Source organism: Carex rostrata, chromosome 24 (assembly GCF_964058835.1).
Source record: "Carex rostrata chromosome 24, lpCarRost1.2, whole genome shotgun sequence".
In the NCBI taxonomy this organism is placed as follows: domain Eukaryota; kingdom Viridiplantae; phylum Streptophyta; class Magnoliopsida; order Poales; family Cyperaceae; genus Carex; species Carex rostrata.
Window position 1 is genome coordinate 2,223,101 of NC_135941.1, and position 21,109 is coordinate 2,244,209.

The 21,109-nt window shown below is 34.4% G+C and overlaps 3 protein-coding genes and 1 pseudogene across 5 annotated transcripts; 2 read left to right on the forward strand and 2 right to left on the reverse strand.

Annotated features, from left to right (window-relative positions):
- Nucleotides 1-2,328: 2,328 nt before the first annotated feature.
- LOC144575832 (uncharacterized) lies at nucleotides 2,329-3,522 on the reverse strand. Its single transcript, XM_078326077.1, has one exon. The coding sequence runs from the start codon at nucleotides 3,414-3,416 to the stop codon at nucleotides 2,577-2,579; it is 840 nt and encodes a 279-aa protein (XP_078182203.1). The 5' UTR covers nucleotides 3,417-3,522; the 3' UTR covers nucleotides 2,329-2,576.
- Nucleotides 3,523-4,647: 1,125 nt separating this feature from the next.
- Nucleotides 4,648-6,617, forward strand: LOC144575263 (putative pectate lyase 12; annotated as a pseudogene).
- Nucleotides 6,618-7,296: 679 nt separating this feature from the next.
- Nucleotides 7,297-10,251, reverse strand: LOC144575929 (GDSL esterase/lipase At1g28580-like). Its single transcript, XM_078326186.1, has 5 exons — nucleotides 9,690-10,251; nucleotides 8,731-8,946; nucleotides 8,314-8,462; nucleotides 7,892-8,168; nucleotides 7,297-7,743 (listed from the first exon to the last, which is right to left on the reverse strand). Exons 1-5 carry the CDS (start codon nucleotides 9,988-9,990, stop codon nucleotides 7,406-7,408), a joined length of 1,281 nt encoding a protein of 426 aa, XP_078182312.1. The 5' UTR covers nucleotides 9,991-10,251; the 3' UTR covers nucleotides 7,297-7,405.
- A 3,524-nt stretch (nucleotides 10,252-13,775) lies between these two features.
- LOC144575532 (GDP-Man:Man(3)GlcNAc(2)-PP-Dol alpha-1,2-mannosyltransferase-like) lies at nucleotides 13,776-17,699 on the forward strand. Of its 3 annotated transcripts, none has more exons than XM_078325712.1 (9): nucleotides 13,776-14,078; nucleotides 14,199-14,292; nucleotides 14,370-14,679; nucleotides 14,974-15,260; nucleotides 15,745-15,931; nucleotides 16,065-16,133; nucleotides 16,314-16,522; nucleotides 17,024-17,133; nucleotides 17,284-17,699. In XM_078325712.1, the coding sequence occupies exons 3-9, from the start codon at nucleotides 14,392-14,394 to the stop codon at nucleotides 17,520-17,522; spliced, it is 1,389 nt and encodes a 462-aa protein (XP_078181838.1). In that variant the 5' UTR covers nucleotides 13,776-14,078; nucleotides 14,199-14,292; nucleotides 14,370-14,391; the 3' UTR covers nucleotides 17,523-17,699. The 3 variants fall into 3 exon arrangements, with proteins under 3 accessions (XP_078181838.1, XP_078181835.1, XP_078181836.1); XM_078325709.1 differs by having other exon boundaries at nucleotides 14,375-14,679; XM_078325710.1 differs by having other exon boundaries at nucleotides 13,776-14,292; nucleotides 14,375-14,679.
- The last annotated feature ends 3,410 nt before the right edge of the window (nucleotides 17,700-21,109 follow it).

The window sequence follows — 21,109 nt, forward strand, 5'->3', positions numbered from 1 at the left end:
CCCGAATTACAAATCAAACATCCAGAGAGAGGCAAAAATAATTTCAGAGAGAGACAAAGTCGATCTGTACCGATAGATCACAACTAAAATTTCAGATGAGAACAAACCTTCTAACGTCTAATATTTACAAAAAAAAAAAAATCCAATCGAAAATTTCAAAGTTCAAACACAACAACATCCCTAAATAGTATTAAATAGTTGTCTTCACACTTTAAATCACCCTCCACACACACATCCTCAATTCCTCACCCCCAATAACTTGTGGTTGTTTCTACCTGATTTCTATACTACACTATCAATTATCTACAATAATAACCAAATGTGTTGCCAAAAAGAAAAGAACAAAAAGAAGCGCCCGAATTGAGAGAGATTCGAGAGACGGAGTTGCAGTCAGATCAACTCTCAAAAAACGAACACGTTTTAGCAGCATGATTAATTTGACGATACTCGGGCTTATGGATAATAAAATAATTAATATTTAATGTGCATGCGTTTTTAGATTATTCTAGAGTATCATGCCGTCTGAACTAAAAGAAATGACCTCAGTAGACTCGGTTATTGTCTATGGATTATGGATAAGATATAAATTACAGTTTTTTTGCGTTGGTTTTTACACAGCTGTAATAGTAAATTAGACAGTAATGGGTTATGTAACTACTAGCGAGCATAGCTAGTAACATATATAGTTGCGTTAAAATCATCTTCTTTCACCTTAATTTCTTACTTTGAAGTTATCGCCATCAAATTAATTTGCAATAAACGCAGACACATTTTCCACTTTTTCTTGATTGTTGAAATATACTTATCGTTAGAATTCATCTAAATGCCATCAATCATATTTATTCTCTAAATATCCATCAAAATCATATTTATTCACTGTCCACCTATTTTATATTTTAACTATTAGATCTCAATTTTTAAATTTTAACTAGTTAATATTGATAATATCTAGTTAAATATTATGAATGAGCAGTACTAATTAATTGGACGCATATATTTGCCAATCATTCATACATCATTTAAATTTGCATAAATTTATAACTGAAAAGACAAGTTAATTGTCATATGAGTGAGTCTATGGTACTATGCACATGACGATTTGATTTAATATTTTCATTTTTAAGATTTTAACAGTCAATCCAAACCATTCAAAATGATTTTCATATGAATATGTAATTGCATACCAAATTTTATATTTTTTAGAATTTTTATACTATTTTTTCAAGTGATTTTCTAACTATCTTACAAAATTGTAAATAATTGTAAAAAATATAAAATTCAATTTGCACATACATATTCATATAGAAATCATATTGAACAGTTCGGATCGACAGTTAAGATTTTGAAAATAAAACTATTAATCAGTATTACAAACTAACCCTTGATATGGTAGCATAGACTCTCTTGTTATATTGTACGAAGCTTATGTGTTTGGTCATCATTATTTTCAGACGAACCAAATGAAAAGACAAGTCAAATATGTTATCCATCAGACTCAAATTAATTTTATGATATCAAGTTATCAACAAATATGACATTTTAACTAACATATAATTATATTTAATTAACAAATCATATTACTTATAAGAGAAGGGATCTAATTACAATATTTGTAAGTTACAATATCTTACAATAATTTAGTTTTATAATTTTTAAAGTTCAAACAATCGATTCAAACCGTTCAACATGATATATATATTAAAATGTGCTTGGAGAACAAATTTATATATTTTTTTATTTTTTTTACTATTTATTAAGTATTTTACAAAACTGTTGTTTTTCAGTAGTCCAAAATTATATAAAAACAACATTTTTGCAAAATAATTAATAAATAGTAAAAATATTTATAAAAATATAAAATTTGATCTCAAAGCACATTTTAATGTAGATATCATGTTGAACGAATTGGATTGACTGTTTAGACTACAAAAATTACGAAACTGAATTATTGTAAGATGTTGTAACTTACAAATGTTGTAGAAAGATCCCTCCTCTACTTATAAATATATAATATAGTTATTTTATGTTCACAACAGAAAAAGTTTATTTAGTATAATTTTAAAATTGTAAATTTTAAACTGCTATATTATTAACACAACAATTACTTTATTAAATAAATAACTACACTTAATAATTAACTAGTTATAACTAATTTTTAATGAACAATGAAGCAACCGGCGAGAGAGACACAGCAACAAGTGGGCCCGCAACAAGTGGACAGATTCTGAGGGTGACGATTCAAATTTTCCTTGACATTAACTCACATTTCTAGTGTTTTTTTTTTTTCCAATAATCAAAGATAAAGGCAAGCAATTCCCGGTTCCCACCTGCTCGTAGAAATAGAAGTCTTTAAACAATCCAAATTATGTACACAAACCTTTATACAAAACCACCCGAAATCGCTATCAGTTTGTAATATATCTAATGAAAAATTTGAAAAGGTCCTGAAAGAAAATATATTTCTTACCTAACAAAAAAGGATAACAAATCACAAATTAAACCTCAGAAAAGAAGAATTTCAAACCCAAACCTTCAGCCAAGTCAGCGTGGTCCCCACTTCCACGCCTCATGCCAAGTCAATCGCTTTTTGGGGCCTCCTGCCCCTGATTCTCAGCCACCACGTCATCACCCCACGACGCAGCTCTCCTCCCCGAAGAAAACCTTTTCATCCCTGAAATCGCCGGAGGTGCAGCCTCCACCTCCGACTTCTCCGGCGATGGTTGAACATCCTCTGGGATTGGCTTGGTTTCTTCTTTCTCTGGTTGCTGAACTTCCTCCAAAGTAGATCTCCTGACTTCTACCACCGTAGATGGTTGAGGTTTCTCCGGCGGTGGCTGCCGGACTTCGGACTCCTCCGTTTTAGACTCTCTTCTCTTCTTGTTGCTGCCGCCACGATGTAATTTTAATTTGAAGCCACCGCAGCACGAAACCCCTTTCTTCTTTTCTGTCTCTCCTCTTTCTTGTCTCTGTATCCTACGCCTTCCCCTCTCTCTTTGGGATAAAACATGCCCCAAACAGGAGACCTTTGGTGAACCGGGTTCAGAATCTGCCAGACCCGTCTTCTTGGACCCGGTATTGCGACCTCTAGGAAAGATTGATGGCGGACGGTGACAGAATCCGGGCCGATGGGTCTTGCCAGGCAGAGCGATGATTGGCGTAGAATTGAGATTCGTGGCGGCGACCCGATTGGAAGCGGAGCCAGTTTTAGACCAAGGAAACGGGTTGGAGTTGGATTTCGGATTGGTACATGCTCTGGTCGAATCTTCACTGTCGTAAGCGGTGCCGAAATCGTGCCAGATGTTTTCTTGCGAATAAGGGACAACTACAGAGTCCGGCGGGAGATCTGAGTCGTCTCTTGCGTTCTCGCTTATGATTTTACGGCCGGATTCGCTATGGCTCGAATCGGCTTTGGCCATCTGATTTGGGGTGTCGAGAAAGAAGGAGATAGGAGGTTTATAGGGGAAGGCAGGGGGGTTTGCGTAATAGTGGGGCTAGAGAAGAGAAGAAGAAAGCGAGCGAGCGAGCAGAACAAATAAATTAAATACGGAACTATTAATTAATGAGGTAAATACTAATTAAAGAGACAATGAAAGTGGTTATCTTTTGTTAGATATATAACGGGACCCAATGGTCAGTCTAACAGAAGAAATGGTGTATGAAAGCGGTGTTGTACTGATTGGATCCCGTGATCCCGTCCCTTGAGAAATGCGCCAATGGAATTTCCAATTCCTGATCAGCTGATTATTTTGTCTTATAAAATAATAAAATATTTTTAAACTAGATATAGCATTATATCTCAATCATGATTTTAAACATCGCCTAATGTATTTAAATTTCAAATTTATCATTATACCAAACAATTAGATTGTGACATAGTCCGTCACAGAAAAATGTTTCAAATAATCCGAATTCACGGACGTCACTTGCATAACTGCTCTTTTAAAGAAACTTTTGTTGTTTTCCTTCTTTTTGAAAATTGTTCAAGTTGGAAGTTTGTTCAGCTTCAGATGAACAGTGCAAAGGTAATGATTTGCGACATGCAGGGCATCCGATATGTGAGAATTGAGATGCAAGCTACATAACAGCCGATATACTAGGTTTAATTAATTAAATTTCATCACGAGGTATCTTTAGCGAACTAATCATTTATCTCAGTGAACGTGCTATCAGTGATAACAAATATATAATTTTTTTTTTAGAATGGGCCGTAGGCAACGAATGTATATAGTTAATTGGGTAAAGGTCTTTAGCAATCTAATTTATTTATCCGAGTAAAAACGTGCTGTTGGTACTTGGTAACAAAAATAATATAGAGTCTTTGGGCTTGATCTCATTGGGCCCGAAGTATCTCTAACGAATTATTTCTCTCGGTAAAAGCGTGATATCAGTAATAACAAATATATAAAGCTAATTGGGCCCTCTCAAAGATCTTCTCATCTTCGAGACAACAATAAGTAGGTAGTAAAAAAAGAGAAAAGGTTTTTCTTTTCAATGTCATTCCATTAGTGATCTTTCGATGTTTGATTTGTCCTTTCTTTTAAGGACATATTAATAATTGAATTATTATGAGGGGCAGTTCTGTGAACTATCTGGCTTGAACGTAACAAAGTTTGCCTTAATGGAACGGCGGTGGAGGTCCCGGTGTTCATGGCGGAGGAGGCCCCAGTTCAAGAGTTGTCTTTAACCAGTATCAGGGAGGTTTCTGGGCCTGACAACCAGCTAAATCTAATGTCTGGCGCTGCCTTGAATGAAGAAGATGTTGACTGGAATTTGCTTGATTACTGATGCTTGGTTTGTGTTTATGTTTTCATTTGGTTTTTGTGAATTTTGGTAAATTATGGTGCAGCTAGCTGTTAAGTTGTTTGTGGTTATTATCTTTCTAAACAGTATGTTTTGTAATTGTTGGACATGACGATATGATTTTAATGAAACCAGTGAATTTAATTCCACAACTCTCTAAAAAAAAAATTAAACATTCAAGCAGTGAGGCTGTGTTGACTCCGGTTCGCCCACCCTTATAAAATGTTGATAATTATGGATGAATTATATTAATCAATATAGCTTTTAAATTTAAATAAAAGTGTCACGTATGACGTACCTTCAAATTTTGCAGGTGCTTTCATTACTTACGACAACTTCAGGTCTCCGTGTTACTCTAGACCCCTCACGATTACAGGTACCAATGTGTCTAATGGCAGTATGTATTTAACACTCCAAAATCGCAATTTGTAGCTGAGATAAACTTGTGTGGTGCACAGAAAGAATTGCATTTTTTAGTTCGTTATGTGTTTGTCAGCAATCAAAGCTGATATTGCTGATTGCCTCCAAAAATGAGAAATGCAAAAATGAAAGTTTTTTTTTATTCCTTAATTTCAATATGAAAAAATATGCAATAACCAAGGGTAGATTCCATTAAAAACCAATTCATTACCAAAATGATTTAAAATTAATTATACTAGGCAAGAAAGTAACTAAAATTCTGCTGACACAACAACATTTCTAGAAGCCAACAATGCAATATTGAGTCTCAAAAAACTAAAAGTGCGATTCTGATATTGAGCCAACAAAGCACTAGATCATGACCGCTGAAAGTGCGAAGGCATCATTTTTTTTCTCATTTTGTTCAGAGATAATAGCATACATTTCTAGTGCCATCTTGTAATATCATAAGACCAAAAACATTGTGAATTGCACAGTATGTATCCAACGTCATCATCCACAACATCCATGTGCACGACTGTGTACTGGCCGGCAATGTGAATGTTCGGTCTTCTCCAATTCACTACGGCTAGAGAATAAAATCCGACAGCGATGGCATTTCTCTCTACAGTGCACGTGATGTTTGGGTCGATCACTGCTCACTATCCCACTATACCGATGGGTTAATTGATGCAATTATGGTTCCACATGCCATAGCCATCTCAAACGAGGCATTGCTCAGGGAGTTGGTCGGAGGCATACTGGGTCGGAGGCATACTGTGTAGTTTTGTTTGTTTGTTTTTTTTTTGGAGTTTTAGTTGGCTGTTGTAGTTTTAAACACATCTTAATTCTTGTAATTTGGTAGCTGGTACCAATGTTCAATAAAAAAAAAACTATCTCAAACAATTACTTTATGCACCATATGAGGTGATGTTGGTCGGTCATGGTGACAATTACTCGCCGGATTCTAGGATGCAAGTTACAATTTCATTCAACCATTTTGGCGACGGATTGGTGCGGCGAATGCCACCATGTTGCCTTGGGTATTTTCACATATAGTGACCAAAGACTACACGGAGGGGCATATGTATGCAATTTGGGGGGAGCACAAACCCCACAATTAACCACCAAAGAAATTGCCCCCTCTAATCCTAATGCTAAGGAGGTATACATCTTTTTCTTTCCTTTGTTGTCTTTTTTTTCCAATAATTCACAAAAGAAATTTTGAATGAATACAAACAAGAACAGCGGTTGTAATATGCCAAAAGCTGTTATTGCGTCTAGTTCACAAATTGAAGCTAATCAACACATTCAATTCACACCTTTTCCATCTTTTTCTCTGTTCATTTTGTGACGTTGCTAACTTGAAGCATTTTAGCATGGGGGAGGGGAGGGGAGAAGTGGAAGAAGACAATTAGAATAAATTATACCTCCATTAAATTAAGGGGTAAATTGGTTAATTTAATTTTTAAATTACATTAATAAAGGTTAAAAAATAAAATAAGGATGGAAAAAAGTATGTGAAGTTTTTATATATGGAATATTAAATATTATGACTTTTTCATGAGAAAATTGACTATTTCAAAAGTTTCAATGGACACTAGAAATTTTCCCTTAAAAAAATAGAAAATTTCTAGTGTATCCTTGAAAACTTCTAAAGTATCTAATTTCTCCATAAAAATATCTTAATATCTAATGTTTTTATAGAAATTTAACATTCTTTCTTTTATCTCCTTCAGAACACAATAAATTTTGAGTTCAATTGATTTCAATTCAATAGAGATGAATTTTAATCAAACTTAGTTGATCAGAATCAAAATAAAGAATAATTGACTTCATCTCAAATTATTGATTAGAAAGTATACATCATACAAGAGATGATTTCATTTGAGTAGAAATGACACTTATGTCCTTAAAGGATACACTTGCACTTTGAATTAAGTAAAGTATTATTTTGTAACATGCTATTCTGAAAGATTATTCGTACCATATGCTTATATTTAAGTTGCATGCATGTTTTAACGTGTTATGTTGTGTATAATGAATATTTAGAATTTTGCATCATATGTAGCTAAGTAGCTTTTGTGCCCGAAGTGATTAATTCAGTATATAATGAATGTACTATTAACAAAAGAAATTCATTCGATTCCAGATCTTCATAATTATTCAGCTCTGAAAACAAAACAATTTCAGAATCTACTCTGAACTAAATATCATTCAAGTATCTGGTTGGTACCACAGATAGATCCTCTCCCATTGAATAATTATTTAGGATATTGTTTGGTAACTTATTTTCATGACCCAATGGTTTAGGTAATTCAGTGTGAATTGCAGCTAAAATAGGTGGATCAGCATAAGGACCTCTAAGCCAACCTTGGGCAATGAAGCGAGCAGCAGCCTCTGTTAAATGGGCCCCGTCCCAATTCACATAAGTCGATGGATCCTGACAAGCGCTTACACCCGGCATGCCACATCCCTTGCTTACATTGTAGTTATACTGACCTCCTCCTCCACAACATACTCGTAGTGGTGTGTTTATGAATCCTATAGTATAATGATAAATAATGAAAATTGATCGGGAAATAACTTCACACATGTTGTTTTTAATTCCAGATTAATAAATTTGGTAAGAAAGAGGAACTTACGAAGCTATTGTTTAATCCTACAACATTAATGGTAAAAGATAACATACCAAAGTTCTTAGGGGACTTGAGCATATCTGTTATGGGACGATAATACTCTGCATTGATGAGTCTCACGTGCGGGTATTTTAACCTAATCTGATTGACGGCTTTATGCAGGAGCTTATTTTGGTACAGTGACAATTCATTGTATTTCCTTAGGCACCCGGTATGAGTGTCATAATCTGTTTCATTTTTGCTCTGGTGTGTTGAAAGAATCATTGGTAAGCACCCATATGGCACATTCTCTGGTACCACAATAGTTAATGCTCCTTCCCAGATTAGTCTCTACAAGAATACAATAAATTTAAGGGATTGAACGGTACCACTGAGTTTACAGTGTTCTGTTATATTTAATAGAACTTATAGAAGAAAACATTAAAATAAGTGACAACACCAATAAAAGAAGAGGAAAAGATAATTCAATAATAACCTCAACTGCATTTGAAATGACTTTAACAAGAGATGGAATATAGCTTTTAACTTCAGCAAAGGACTTCCCAGCAAAAAATGCAATGACAAAGTCGTTTATACCAAATTCTCCAACAATTACGAGTGATTTACGAAAGAATTTCCTGCAAGCTAAAAAGTAAATTAAACGAAAGATTAATTCGTTAAATAATTGATGAGAGTGTGCTTGCTTATGGGTCTTGAGCTATTCCACTTGGTTCAGTTAGAAGCTAGATTCATTATTGGTTAGGTCAATTCGCTGAACTATTATACTTTGTATATAAACGGTTGCTCACATGCTATCATGAATTAACACCATGCTTTTACCAGGCGATCAACCGCCTGATGACTTGACTAATTCAAATTTCCCGCGATACAACTTTAAAACAGAGATACATACTTTCAGATGAAGTGCAAAGGGAAGGCTTCAACTCCCTGAACCATCCAAGTTGAACATTTAGAGTTGTATTTAAAAGAAAAGGAAATGTCATATTGTTTTTCACAAAGAAGGAATAGTCTAGTCCCGTTGCACCGCCAACTGCAAAGTTCATGCCATGCTGAGAGCTTCCATTGTGAGCCAAGTATGGTGGAACCAACGGTAGATCAAATGCTTGGGCTGATTAGATAAAACAATATTAAAACTAATTTATAGTCTTAACAATATTCTCTCTCATTTTATTTGGTTTGTCCCAATTCATGAATTGTATGCAATTGATAAAATAATGTTAATGGCAAAGGTACGGTGGAATTAATGTATAATTTTTTATTTATTGCAGTTAAATGTTATCTCCTTGATAGCGAAAAGTAAATAGTTCATGAAACAATCCCTAAAATTAAATTGATCAAGAAAAGTAGAAGATATGAACATTTATATTAAAAACTGCACAGAAAGACCACAAAGAAAAGAAGAAAATTAATAAAAGAGTTTTTAATACTACACAATGCATATTTGTCAGATCAACATTTTTTCATATATGATCAAATTGTTGGACTTCCACAGATCCATAAAGTGTCAAATATCCCTTCTTTTGCCCCCATTTTTTTCCCAAGGATCCATCGACTTCATATCATCTGATGCTGTAACGAACGGTTATGATGCTGCTGATTTCAGTGTCTATCACAGAGAATTAATATGAAGCCTTAATCCTTTTCCCCAACTTCTTTCACTTAACATGCATATGTGAAATCAACAAAAAAAAATGGGAAAAAACAAAAACAAATATCTATGCCAAGGCTTTGGAGTATAACTGTCCCTTTGATTTGTTTAATCCTTATGTTTTAGTTGTACCGCAAACAACAATAATGAATAATGTTGTTGATTAATTGCATTGCATGAAATATCTAAAAAATAACTCTTACCAATGAAATCCAGTATCAATCTCCCATCAGAGTTGCGACCGGTTGGATGATGAAAGAAGTTCATACCATAAGGTGGGTACCCTGACACGACTGGCCCAGGTGTCAGATTCCGTGACCCTAGAATAAGTATGTTTCCTGTATCGGTGTATGAGTTGCCGAAGCTAAAAATTGATGTTATATGTGTTTTGCAATGGCTAAGACATGGCATAGACAACAGGAGTAGGAGCATTAGCTTCATTGCAGATGTAACGAAGTAATGAATATAGATAACAGGAGTAATGGATATTTGTTTACTTGGCATTGAAACAAAGAATTCTCACGCATGATCAAATGGATAAAAGGGGAATTCACTGTGAGCCGCCGTGTGTTCTCTGCACTACGTGTGCTTGTGAAACTGCTAACCACTTACTTTTTGAGTGTGCTTATGCAAGGTCTGTTTGGAACCGATTGTCTAATCACTTGGGAATAGACTAATGGTGTTAGGAGATTCTATTGAGCAGACTTGGTTAAGGTCTAAGCATTCAGCTATGGCAGATGGAATTCAAAATGAAAGAGGTTGGATTGTATGGTGTGGTTTGTGTGGAAGCAAAGGAATAAGGTGTCACCTTCAATGAATTTAGTTGATCGAATTAATGAGGAGGGAATTTTGTGGATGAAATTTGCAAGGGCAAATTGAGATAGATATGAAAGAGGCAATGGATATAATTTTTATTATTTTTTGTTTCATATTTTGATTTGGTAGCTTCTGCCAACATTGTCAAAAATAAAATAAAATAATGAATATTGAATTATTGGCTTCCGATGTTGCATTTATATAAGAAAGACATGGCATGTGCAGTTCCTATTGGCACTTCAATGCACATGAATAAACCGTTGAATTGATTGGGGACCATTAAGAAGATGCAGAGTAGGTGGAGTTAAGTAATTAGACTTAAAAATTATTGGATTTGTTATAAAGATCTATATGTTATGAATAAAATTATTAATGTAGATATTCATGAGTCATGACTATCAATATTTATTTCTCCACTTCATTACTATTGAAATTCATACTCCATTAATATTGAAATTCATTTTCTCATTTTTTTATTGTAATTAATTTAGATAGCTTTTAAATAGAACCTTTGTAATATTGTATTGTACACATGAGAAATATATGAATAAAAAATATTTGCCATCCTTTATACTTAATCTTATCTTGTCTATTTTTTTTTTTTTTTTATAACACGTTATCAGTATGAAAGCTCTACTAATTGAATATTTGAGGTAACCTTGGTATCTTTTATTTCAATTCCATCTAAATAAATAATAGTTCTAATAAATAATTGCTAAATGGATATCATGTTGAGACAGACAATTATCTCTCATTTTACTTGGTTTGTTCGAAATCATGAATTGTATGCAATTAAAGAAAATCTATGTTGATGGCAAAGGCATAGTGGAATGTATAATTTTTAAGTTCATGAAACAGTCCCTAAAATTATATCTTTTTTCGCTCTTATTTTTTTTCTATATATATATATATATATATATATATTTGAGTTAGGCTGGGGTGCTATGGATAGCATAGTGGCCTCCTGTGCTACGGCTCAATATTCGAGTTTTCAAAATCCAAACGGTCGATCCGAACCGTTCATCTTATTCTCCATATTAATATCTGCTTGGAGACCAAATTTTATAATTTTCTGAATTTTTTTACTATTTATTAAGCCACTTTGAAAATCGCTAATCTAACGGTTTTACTGTTTTGTGCAGCCACCGTTGGATCAACAATTTTGTAAAATACTTAATAAATAGTAAAAAAATTCAGAAAAATGTAAAATTTGGTCTCCAAGCAGATATTAATATGGAGAATAAGATGAACGGTTCGGATCGACCGTTTGAATTTTGAAAACTCGAATATTGAGCCGTAGCATAGATGCCTCTATGCTATCCATAGCACCCCAGCCTAACTCTATATATTTTTTTGGAATTGAATGCCCTTGGGCTTTTTCCCTATGTGCGACACAGAGCAGAGGGATTCGCTTTCTTTCTTTCAGAGTGGCTGCGACAGTCATAAAATGGACTGTAACATTTCTTTGAGTTTGGGCTGAGAAATTCGAAGTTGGACTGGACAGGGGTAGGGCAATTTCATTTCTAGAGGTGGGCAAAGGGTTCTGGATCAAATTTAATTTTCAAATTCTAAAATAGAGTACTGTCTTTCCCTGATCAATGTGGATCCGTCTCTGATGAGTTGCGAAATAAAGATCTTGTTTTACTTCATAATTATATCTCCTTTTTAGAAAATCAAACAGTCGATTCGGACCGCTTAATATGATATTCATATTGAAATGTGCTTGGAGACTAAATTTTATATTTTTTGAAATTTTTTTACTAATTTTATAAATAGATAGAAAACCGTTGTTTTTTATGACCCAGAATCCGTCCAAAAACAACCTTTTTCTATCTAGAGAATTATTTTTAGGTGCTGATCTGTTTTCTCGGATTTTTATCAGGCTTTCGAACAGTACCAGTGAGAACGCCGAACAGTTTACAGATAGAGAGCAAGACACCAATTCAAGCATTCAATTATAATAAAAAATTGAAACATGCATGAGTCCCTCTTTCAATTTATCAAAAGATTCAAAACAGCAAACGAAGCCTAACTGTGAGTTATATGCTGGTAATGAATCTAGCCTGCTAGGGTTAAACACAGAACGGAATGCATCAGACCAACATGCAACTACAGAAAATTAAATTAAAACATATATTACAAAGGAAATGATTCAGGTTGACGGGTCAACAAATAGTCTGCAACTTATTTTTATTTTCAGTCAAAATTCCGAAAAATAATTCTTATTATTATAAATTTCTCTACTTAGGTTCTGTTTTATAGTGGAAGGAGAATGCATGAGTACTGGTAACATGGTCGAGCTGAACATAAATCAGATTTATACAATATCAAACAAATATGTGGAAAAGGCATTATGTAGGTAAACGGATTAGAACCAAATGATAGAATATAATAAACATAAATCATATTTATGCAATATCAAACAAATATGTAGAAAAGGCATTATGTTGCTAAACGGATTCGAACCAAATGATAGAAAATAATAAACAAATTAAAGGGATGGGATCATGATGTATCTCGCTTTTCCACATATTCATATAAGTTTGATTATTATATAATACATGACTTGTTAAAAAAAGAAGTGAACATGACTTGTTTAAAAAAAAAAGCAAAAAAAGGGAGAAAGTCATGATCCAAACCACGATATGTATATGATATTCAAACTGTATATCCAGTAACAGAAAAAAAAATGCCAAATACAAAAAGATTATGAAAACCTACCTACAATTTCTTCTTTGTCATGAGATTTTTAAAGAGTATTAATTTAAATGTAGAAAGTGTCAAAAATATATAAGGGAGTGAACAGGAAGTGAGAGTAGGGAGTCTGTATCTCAGGTATCTAACGTGCAATATATATAGACGGTCCAGATTAATTTTAGCTGAGCCAAATTTAATTCGGTGTCTATAGATACAGGATACTTATAGAGGTCCGCTTTGAGATTCGTGTCAAGTTAAAAACATGGTCCCCAAATTTAATTCGGTGTCTATAGATACAGGATACTTATAGAGGTCCGCTTTGAGATTCGTGTCAAGTTAAAAACATGGTCCAGATTTACTTAGGACGTGCTCCAGAGGTGAAGGAAGATGAGCGCGTGTTACTCCCTCTACATCTCGAATCAGGGGGATAGATTTCAAAGCTTTTGTACGGTGAGTTTCCCTTCCTCTCCTCTCCGATCTCCTCACTTTTGAAGCGAGTGAATGTCGCGGACAGTTCCGAACTGAGGACGTGTCACCTTCCTTTCCTTTGATGAAGAGTTTCTTTCCCTCTGAAGCACATCTTTATTGTACCGAATTTGAAAGGAAGAGGGATGGAAAAAGAGAAAAAAAGTAAGAGCCCACAAAAATATTATATCAATAAGTTTTGAAGAAGGATATTTTGTTTAATAATTTTGTAAGAAAGTATATTTTATAAAATTTTCCTATTTGAAAACACAAGCCGCTGTCGATTTTTTCGTCAAAATCAATTCTCGTTAAATTTGATGGAATTCGCCGGAGCCAAATTCTCTCCAAATCTCCTCAAACGAAATCAATTCCCGTCGCTCTTGGAGTTCCGATCAGAGAATTTCCTCCTCCCTCTCACTCTCGCTCCTCTTCGACGGATGAAAAAAACCTAGAAATTCGCTTTCGCATCTTCTCTCTCGCGGCCTCCACCTCTTCTCCTTCGACTCTCTTTCATCCGCCAGAGAAGACGCCTCTGCTCCCGTTCATTCCTTCCGTCTCCAACCTGTCTGCCTCGCTTGGTGGCAGGGCTGTAAATATTGATCAGATCTTGCAAGGTACTTTGAACAATTTTTTTTTCGATTCATGCTTCCAGCTTTTAAATCAATCGCTTGGTACTTCTTTAATTTTATTATTAATTGTTGTCCTAGAAATTATAATATTATCTTTTATGCTAGAAATGGAAGAAAAACACTCACTGGAAGGTCTTCCTTTCTGGAAAAAATACAGGTGATACTGACACAATTCCTCGAAGTGGTTTCCGCACACAAGGTGATTGTTGTTCCAGAATTCATAAACTATGGTTTATCTGTTAACCTCTGTTTATATGTTAATATTTCGCACTTCAGATCAGACCCCAAAGCTCCATCAATGGCCATTGCGATTGCAATATTGTCAATACTACTTGCCACTTTCCTTTTGCTCTCTCTAACCGTAGTATGGTCAAGGCGAACTCGGAAGAAATCCGTCGGATTCTTTCATCCATACACCAACGACGGTGGAGGTGGAGAAAGAGTGTTGTGGTGTGCCGTACGGGCCATACAAGAGGAGAATCCAGGTTTAGAGTGTGCCGTGTTCACCGGAGACAATGCCTCGCCTGAGAGCCTCTCCATTCGCGCTCGAGACAGATTCGGCGTAGACCTATTGCGTGCACCTAAGGTCAGGTCCACACTTTTTTTACATTTCTCATATTAATTTAGGTTTCTAGGCTCAACTATTCAATCATTCAATGTGATAATTCTGAACCAATGGAAAATAGTGGTCTAGTTACTAATTTTAACTCTCAAGGTGAGTTTTTTTCAAAAGGTCAACTAAATTTAAAAAAAAAAAATATGAAATTCCTACGTAATAAATTCATCAAAATTTAAAACTCTGCAAAATCAAGAGGTATTTTATTTTCTCATTTAACAATAGCTCTTAATGAGATGGCTTATTTGAATAAATAATTCCTAGGTTATTCGCTTGTTTAAAAGGAAATGGATTGATGAGAAAACATATCCCCGGTTTACCATGATCGGACAGAGCCTTGGGTCAGTTTATCTCTCATGGGAAGCATTATGCAAATACAACCCTGAATTTTACTTTGACACAAGCGGTTATGCTTTCACTTACCCATTAGCCCGTTTGTTTGGTTGTAAAGTGATATGCTACACTCACTACCCGACAATTAGTTCTGACATGGTTGCGCGGGTTACTGGTCGCAGCTCTATGTATAATAATGACCCTCTAATTGCCAAAAGGTACGGCTGATATTTAATTTGTTATTCCTCATTGATTTATTGTGTTTTTTATTAGGTTGAGACATAATTTTAATATGTTTAGGTCTTATGTATGCTCACCTGGTACGATTGAGTTGAGATATGGTACTGACACATTTGGTGATAGCAATAAAAAAAACAAGGAAAACCAAGACCTGTTGATGCTGTGTAGTATTTTTGAATAAAAGGCATACAAGTGCCTGTTTCATATATGAAACATGATAGGTAAATTACATACTACTGATAATTGTTCATAATCAGCCAAGGAAAAAGCTCAAAAGCCAGCAAAGAGCAAAATATAAATGCTATGCGTTTGACAGTCCACCAAAAAACAGTTATTGAATACTGTGTAGTATTGGTATGAAACTCTTGTACAGTACTCTCAAGTCCCTGCAAATTATTTCAGAAAAAAAATTTAGAATTGGAAGATGGCCTCCTGACAAGGTATAACTCTTTATGATGACAGTGTATGGCTATCAAGATGTAAAGTGATATATTACTCGATATTCAGTTGGTTGTATGGGTTGGTGGGGTCCTGTGCTCATCTAGCAGTGGTGAATTCATCATGGACTGCATCCCACATAGAAAAGCTTTGGAAGATACCTGGTCGTACCAGAAAGGTCTACCCACCTTGTGACACCTCATCTTTACAGGTACATGCTATGAAACTCCATTCTTTGAAATTGTCTGCGGGGTTACATGAAATGATCAGCAGTTGAGGCTTATTTTTTTTTTTCTCTTTAATTCTGTTTAGAGTAATTGTTAGATTTCTTATTGTTGAACCAGCTGCTTCCTCTGGAAAGGCCAGCTGAGCTGCTTATCTTTATATCTGTTGCACAATTTCGGCCAGAAAAGGTTTGTGCTCATAACTTTTCTGTTTATTTAAAGTCAATGTTTCTTATCTCAAACCATGCTAAATTTCATTTCAATTCATCTCTCTCGGTATGAATGAATGGATCAATTTTAATAGAGGTCCTAACTGATAGACACTTAAGACCCTAATAATTGATTTGTAACTATACATATAATTTTCAGGCACATGGGCTCCAGCTAGAGGCATTTGCACTAGCTCTGGAGAGACTTAGTTCAGAGTCGTTGGATAATATCAAAAAGAGACCAAAGCTACAGTTTGTTGGCAGCTGTAGAAATAAAGATGATGAAAATAGGTTGCAAAAGCTTAAAGAGAGATGCACTGAACTTCATTTGGATGATTTTGTCGAATTTCATAGTAATGTATTGTACAGGTACTTATTTTGAATTTTTAAAAATTGAACAATATTTCTAATGAGATGATATTGACAATTTTGTTTATTTGACAATTGTGATAACAGGTAAAATAATTATCACAATTGAAATGGTAAATATGCTCTCTACAGTTTAGATAGGTTGTGTATCAAAAATATGGTTAGACTTGGGAATCGTTTGATCACCAATCAAGCACCGGTTAAAACTGAACCGTCAATTTCAAACTGTTTGATTGATGACCAATTAGTTCTCAAACTCCACCAAATTTGATACACAACCTATCTAAACTATAGAAAAAAGTGTCTTTAATTTTAGTTTCTTTTGTTTTGATAACCATTGATCGGTTTGCTCACGGTTGTCAAATAAGTTTGTTGTCAATATAACCTATTTTATCTTGAATATTCACCTTTGTGATCCAAATATTAATGTCACTGTTATGTTTTCCTGAAGAGAAAATGTATTAATTTAGCAATAACATAGGTTTTGACTATTTATATCAGGGATTTAGTGAAACTTTTAGGGGGTGCTATAGCTGGGCTTCATTCGATGGTTGATGAGCATTTTGGAATTAGCGTAGTGGAATACATGGCTGCTGGTGCCATTCCAATTGGTGAGTTATGCTAATTCCATGTAATACTTCTATCCAATTAAGTGGTGATGATACATAGTTACATACCAGTACTGAAAATATATATATATATATAGCAATAAAGAATCACCACTTACAAACTCATGAATCATTTCAATTTTAATTCTCTAGCACATAATTCGGCTGGTCCTAGGATGGATATAGTATTAGAAGAAGATGGACAACAAACTGGGTTCTTAGCCAATACCATAGAAGAGTATGCTCATGCAATAATAAAAGTTCTGATGATGTCAGACACAGATAGGCTGATGATTGCTTCTTCGGCAAGGAACCGTGCACAGAGGTTCTCTGAGCAGAGATTTAACCGAGATATTAAGGATGCAATTCGACCACTTTTTGTGGGTGCCTAAATAAATGATGCAACTTTTTGTGTGCATTAGTTGGGTGGTCATTGTTTTAGAATTGATTATAGTTTATAGATGATGAGTTAGGAACAGGATTTTCTCTGTATTTTTTTAGCCTTTTTTTGGTTGTTTTATTATTTTTTTCCTGGAAATCTACTCAAGTGTTTAGCTTAACAGTACCAATTTTGTATTGAGCATACAGGTGACAATAATTTAGCTTAATAAGAACATTTCCATTTTTTTCCTGACAATTACACAAATCAATAGATTTCTGTTTTTCATGGAGATGTTTTCTTTTTTCTCAATTGCATGTCCTAGTAATCTCTACGAGTATTTTTCCTGGAACAAAAACCTAACTTTGATGAACAAAATTTGAAGGAATTACATGGCCGAACATGCATGAAAATTTAAAACGATATCATATACAATGACATTTCCTCCAACTTGTAAACATTCAACAATAACTTTACATGCTCACCAGAAAAACCAGTGTTGTAAATTGCGGCCGCATGATTTGCATATGTGGCCGCATATGTTTATGTAGTGGTCTTTTGCATATAAAATCTCATACAGTCAAGTTCATGCAGTTTTAAACATACGAGTACATATACAGTCTATGCAGACTTGAAAAAAAAAAGCCTAAAAATTATTTTGTGTTGGAGGAAATTAGAATCTATAACCTTTATAATATAATATAGATCACAAACTATCAGACTAAACAAGTCTTTAGATATAAATTAGTTTTATTTTATTTATATTTCTTTAACAAATCATAATAAAACCGCATATGTACTTCCGCATACATGAACAAAACCGCATTTACAACACTGAGAAAAACCACACGTGGACAAGCAATGTTACAGTACAAACCATAGAAAAACAGAAAAGCAAGCGCAGGTAGTACGTAGCACTTCAAAAAACAAAAATATACACATACAACAAGTCAACAAGAGAGTACCAGGTACTAACTAGTGATATTTCAAGCACGCTAAAGGCTAAAGCCAACATTACTAAGTTCACAAAAACAACGCAATATTCTCAGTATACAGGATGCAGCAAACCAATTTAGAAACCCATTTGAAGCAAAGGCTTTCTTCTACTATTATTAATATAGGAGAGGGATCTGTGAGTGACTTGCCATAAAAAAGGCAAAAAGAGGACCTCTAACCTGCTTACGATAAATAATGTAGCCAATACTGAAGTAACCGAGAATAAAAGGGCGAATAAGAGGGCCCCAGGATAAATATGGGAATCCGTATTCTCTCCGGAATTGCAGAGGATCACTCTCACTTTACGGATTGAGATTAAATTTCAACCGATTTGGTATTCAGACCGCTATAGGAGGCAGTATTTTTGGCTTTGAGATTCGTGCCAAGTTAAAAAGAACGGTTCAGATCTAGTAATCGTAAAAGATTCCCTTATCAGGTATTGGAGAGGATGTGACTTCTAAATATAGTACGTCAGGCCCAAGAGCCCAAATAAAAGAATTCGAGGGATTTCACTGGGCTAGGGAGATGGTTCATTTATCTTCTCATTGGATGTTCTTTTGGAACAGGGGCCACTGAAAAGATAGATGTCACCACATATGCGATAAAGCTTGATGCCTAAACATTTTTGTTATTGAAGAACATTTTTTCACACACATAATTAGACTATTATATCAGAATGTTACACAAAATAGTAACTGAAATATCATCAATTTCCATTTTGTCACTAATTTAAATTTTGACCTTGGGGTCTTAAATGCCAATTTACATAAAATTTATCCCTGTCATCATCTCTGAGTCAAACAATGCACAAAAAAAAAAAAATCTTGTCCACACAACGTTATGCGTTATCAGTGTTTTAAAATGCGGTTTTGTTCATGCATGCGGAAGACCACTGCATACCGCATATGCGGTATGATATGCGGTATGCGGACGCATATGTGAATTTTCATGCGGATTTATATATGCGGATTTAAAAATAAAAATTCACACACACACACACACACACGCTTGGAGACCAAATTTTACATTTTTCTGAATTTTTTTACTATTTATTAAGTATTTTACAAAATTGTTGATCCAACGGTGGCTGCACAAAACAGTAAAACCGTTGGATTAGCGATTTTCAAAGTGGCTTAATAAATAGTAAAAAAATTCAGAAAATTATAAAATTTGGTCTCCAAGCAGATATTAATATGGAGAATAAGATGAACGGTTCGGATCGACCGTTTGGATTTTGGAAACTCGAATATTGAGCCGTAGCATAGAGGCCACTATGCTATCCATAGCACCCCAGCCTAACTCTCTCTATATATATATAGAGATGGGCTACGGTGAGTTGCGAAGTAAAGTGACTATTTTACTTCACGCCGTATTTTTATTTTGAAGGTCCAAACAACCGATCCGAACCGTTAGATGTTTAATCCATATTGAAATGTGCTTGGAGAGCAAATTTTACATTTTTTGAAATTTTTTTACTATTTATTAAGCATTTTTTATAATTGCTGTTTTGCTGTGAACAGTACAAAACAGTAAAATTTTTTGGATCATCAGATCAGCGACTTTCAAAATTGCTTAATAAATAGTAAAAAAATTCCAAAAAATGTAAAATTTGGTCTCCAACCACATTTCAATATGGAGAACAAGATGAACGGTTCGGATCGACATTTTGAACTTTAAAATCGCAAAATATGAGCGTGAAGTAAAATAGCCGCTTTACTTCGCAACTCACCGTAGCCCACCTCTCTCTCTCTCTCTCTCTCTATATATATATATATATATATTTATATTCATATATTTGAATTTATTTTCACATAATGACATAACCAACAATAGTTTTTTTTGACTTTTTTCACATAAATTTTAATTAAAATATAATCAAATTATCAAAACCGCATGGAAGGACTGCATGGCCGCATATTTCAGTCCGCATGGCCGCATATTCGGACTGCATGACCGCATTTTTAATCCGCATATGCATTTTTTTTATTCCGCATGACCGCATATGCGGCCACATGGTCAAAACCGCATGGGTATTCTGAACACGGCTGCCGACCGCATACGCATATGCGGCCGCATTTTAAAACACTGTGCGTTATTCACCAATAAAAGAAAATAAGAAATACAAGGTGTTGTATGCAGATATCCTATGTCACAAGGTTTAACTTTATAAAGACCTTTTTCGGAAAACAAAAAATATAAAACCGTAAGCTTAATATTTTTTTCATAATAGGCAAATAGTAAGAAAAATCAGAGAAAGTGGATGTAGTGAGAAAGGTAAATGGTAGGTTCAAGGTGAGCGGGAGAGAGAGAGAGAGAGAGAGAGAGAGAGAGAGAGTCGGGTAAAAATGACACAGGGTTCCATTTGTAAATAAATTAATTGTTTTAATTTGATTGATTTGTTTATTCATGCATGTACATTTCATTTTAAATCCTTGATTTTCAGAGTCCAAGGGTTTCTAAATATTTCAAAATTTCACGATTATGATGAACATTTTATTGTAATGATTCATAAATTTTCTCAAGTATCTTACTGATTTATTCAGAAATTTTTTATTTGTTCTTGAATATTTTCTATTTTTTCCTAAAATTTCACTCAGGCGTTTT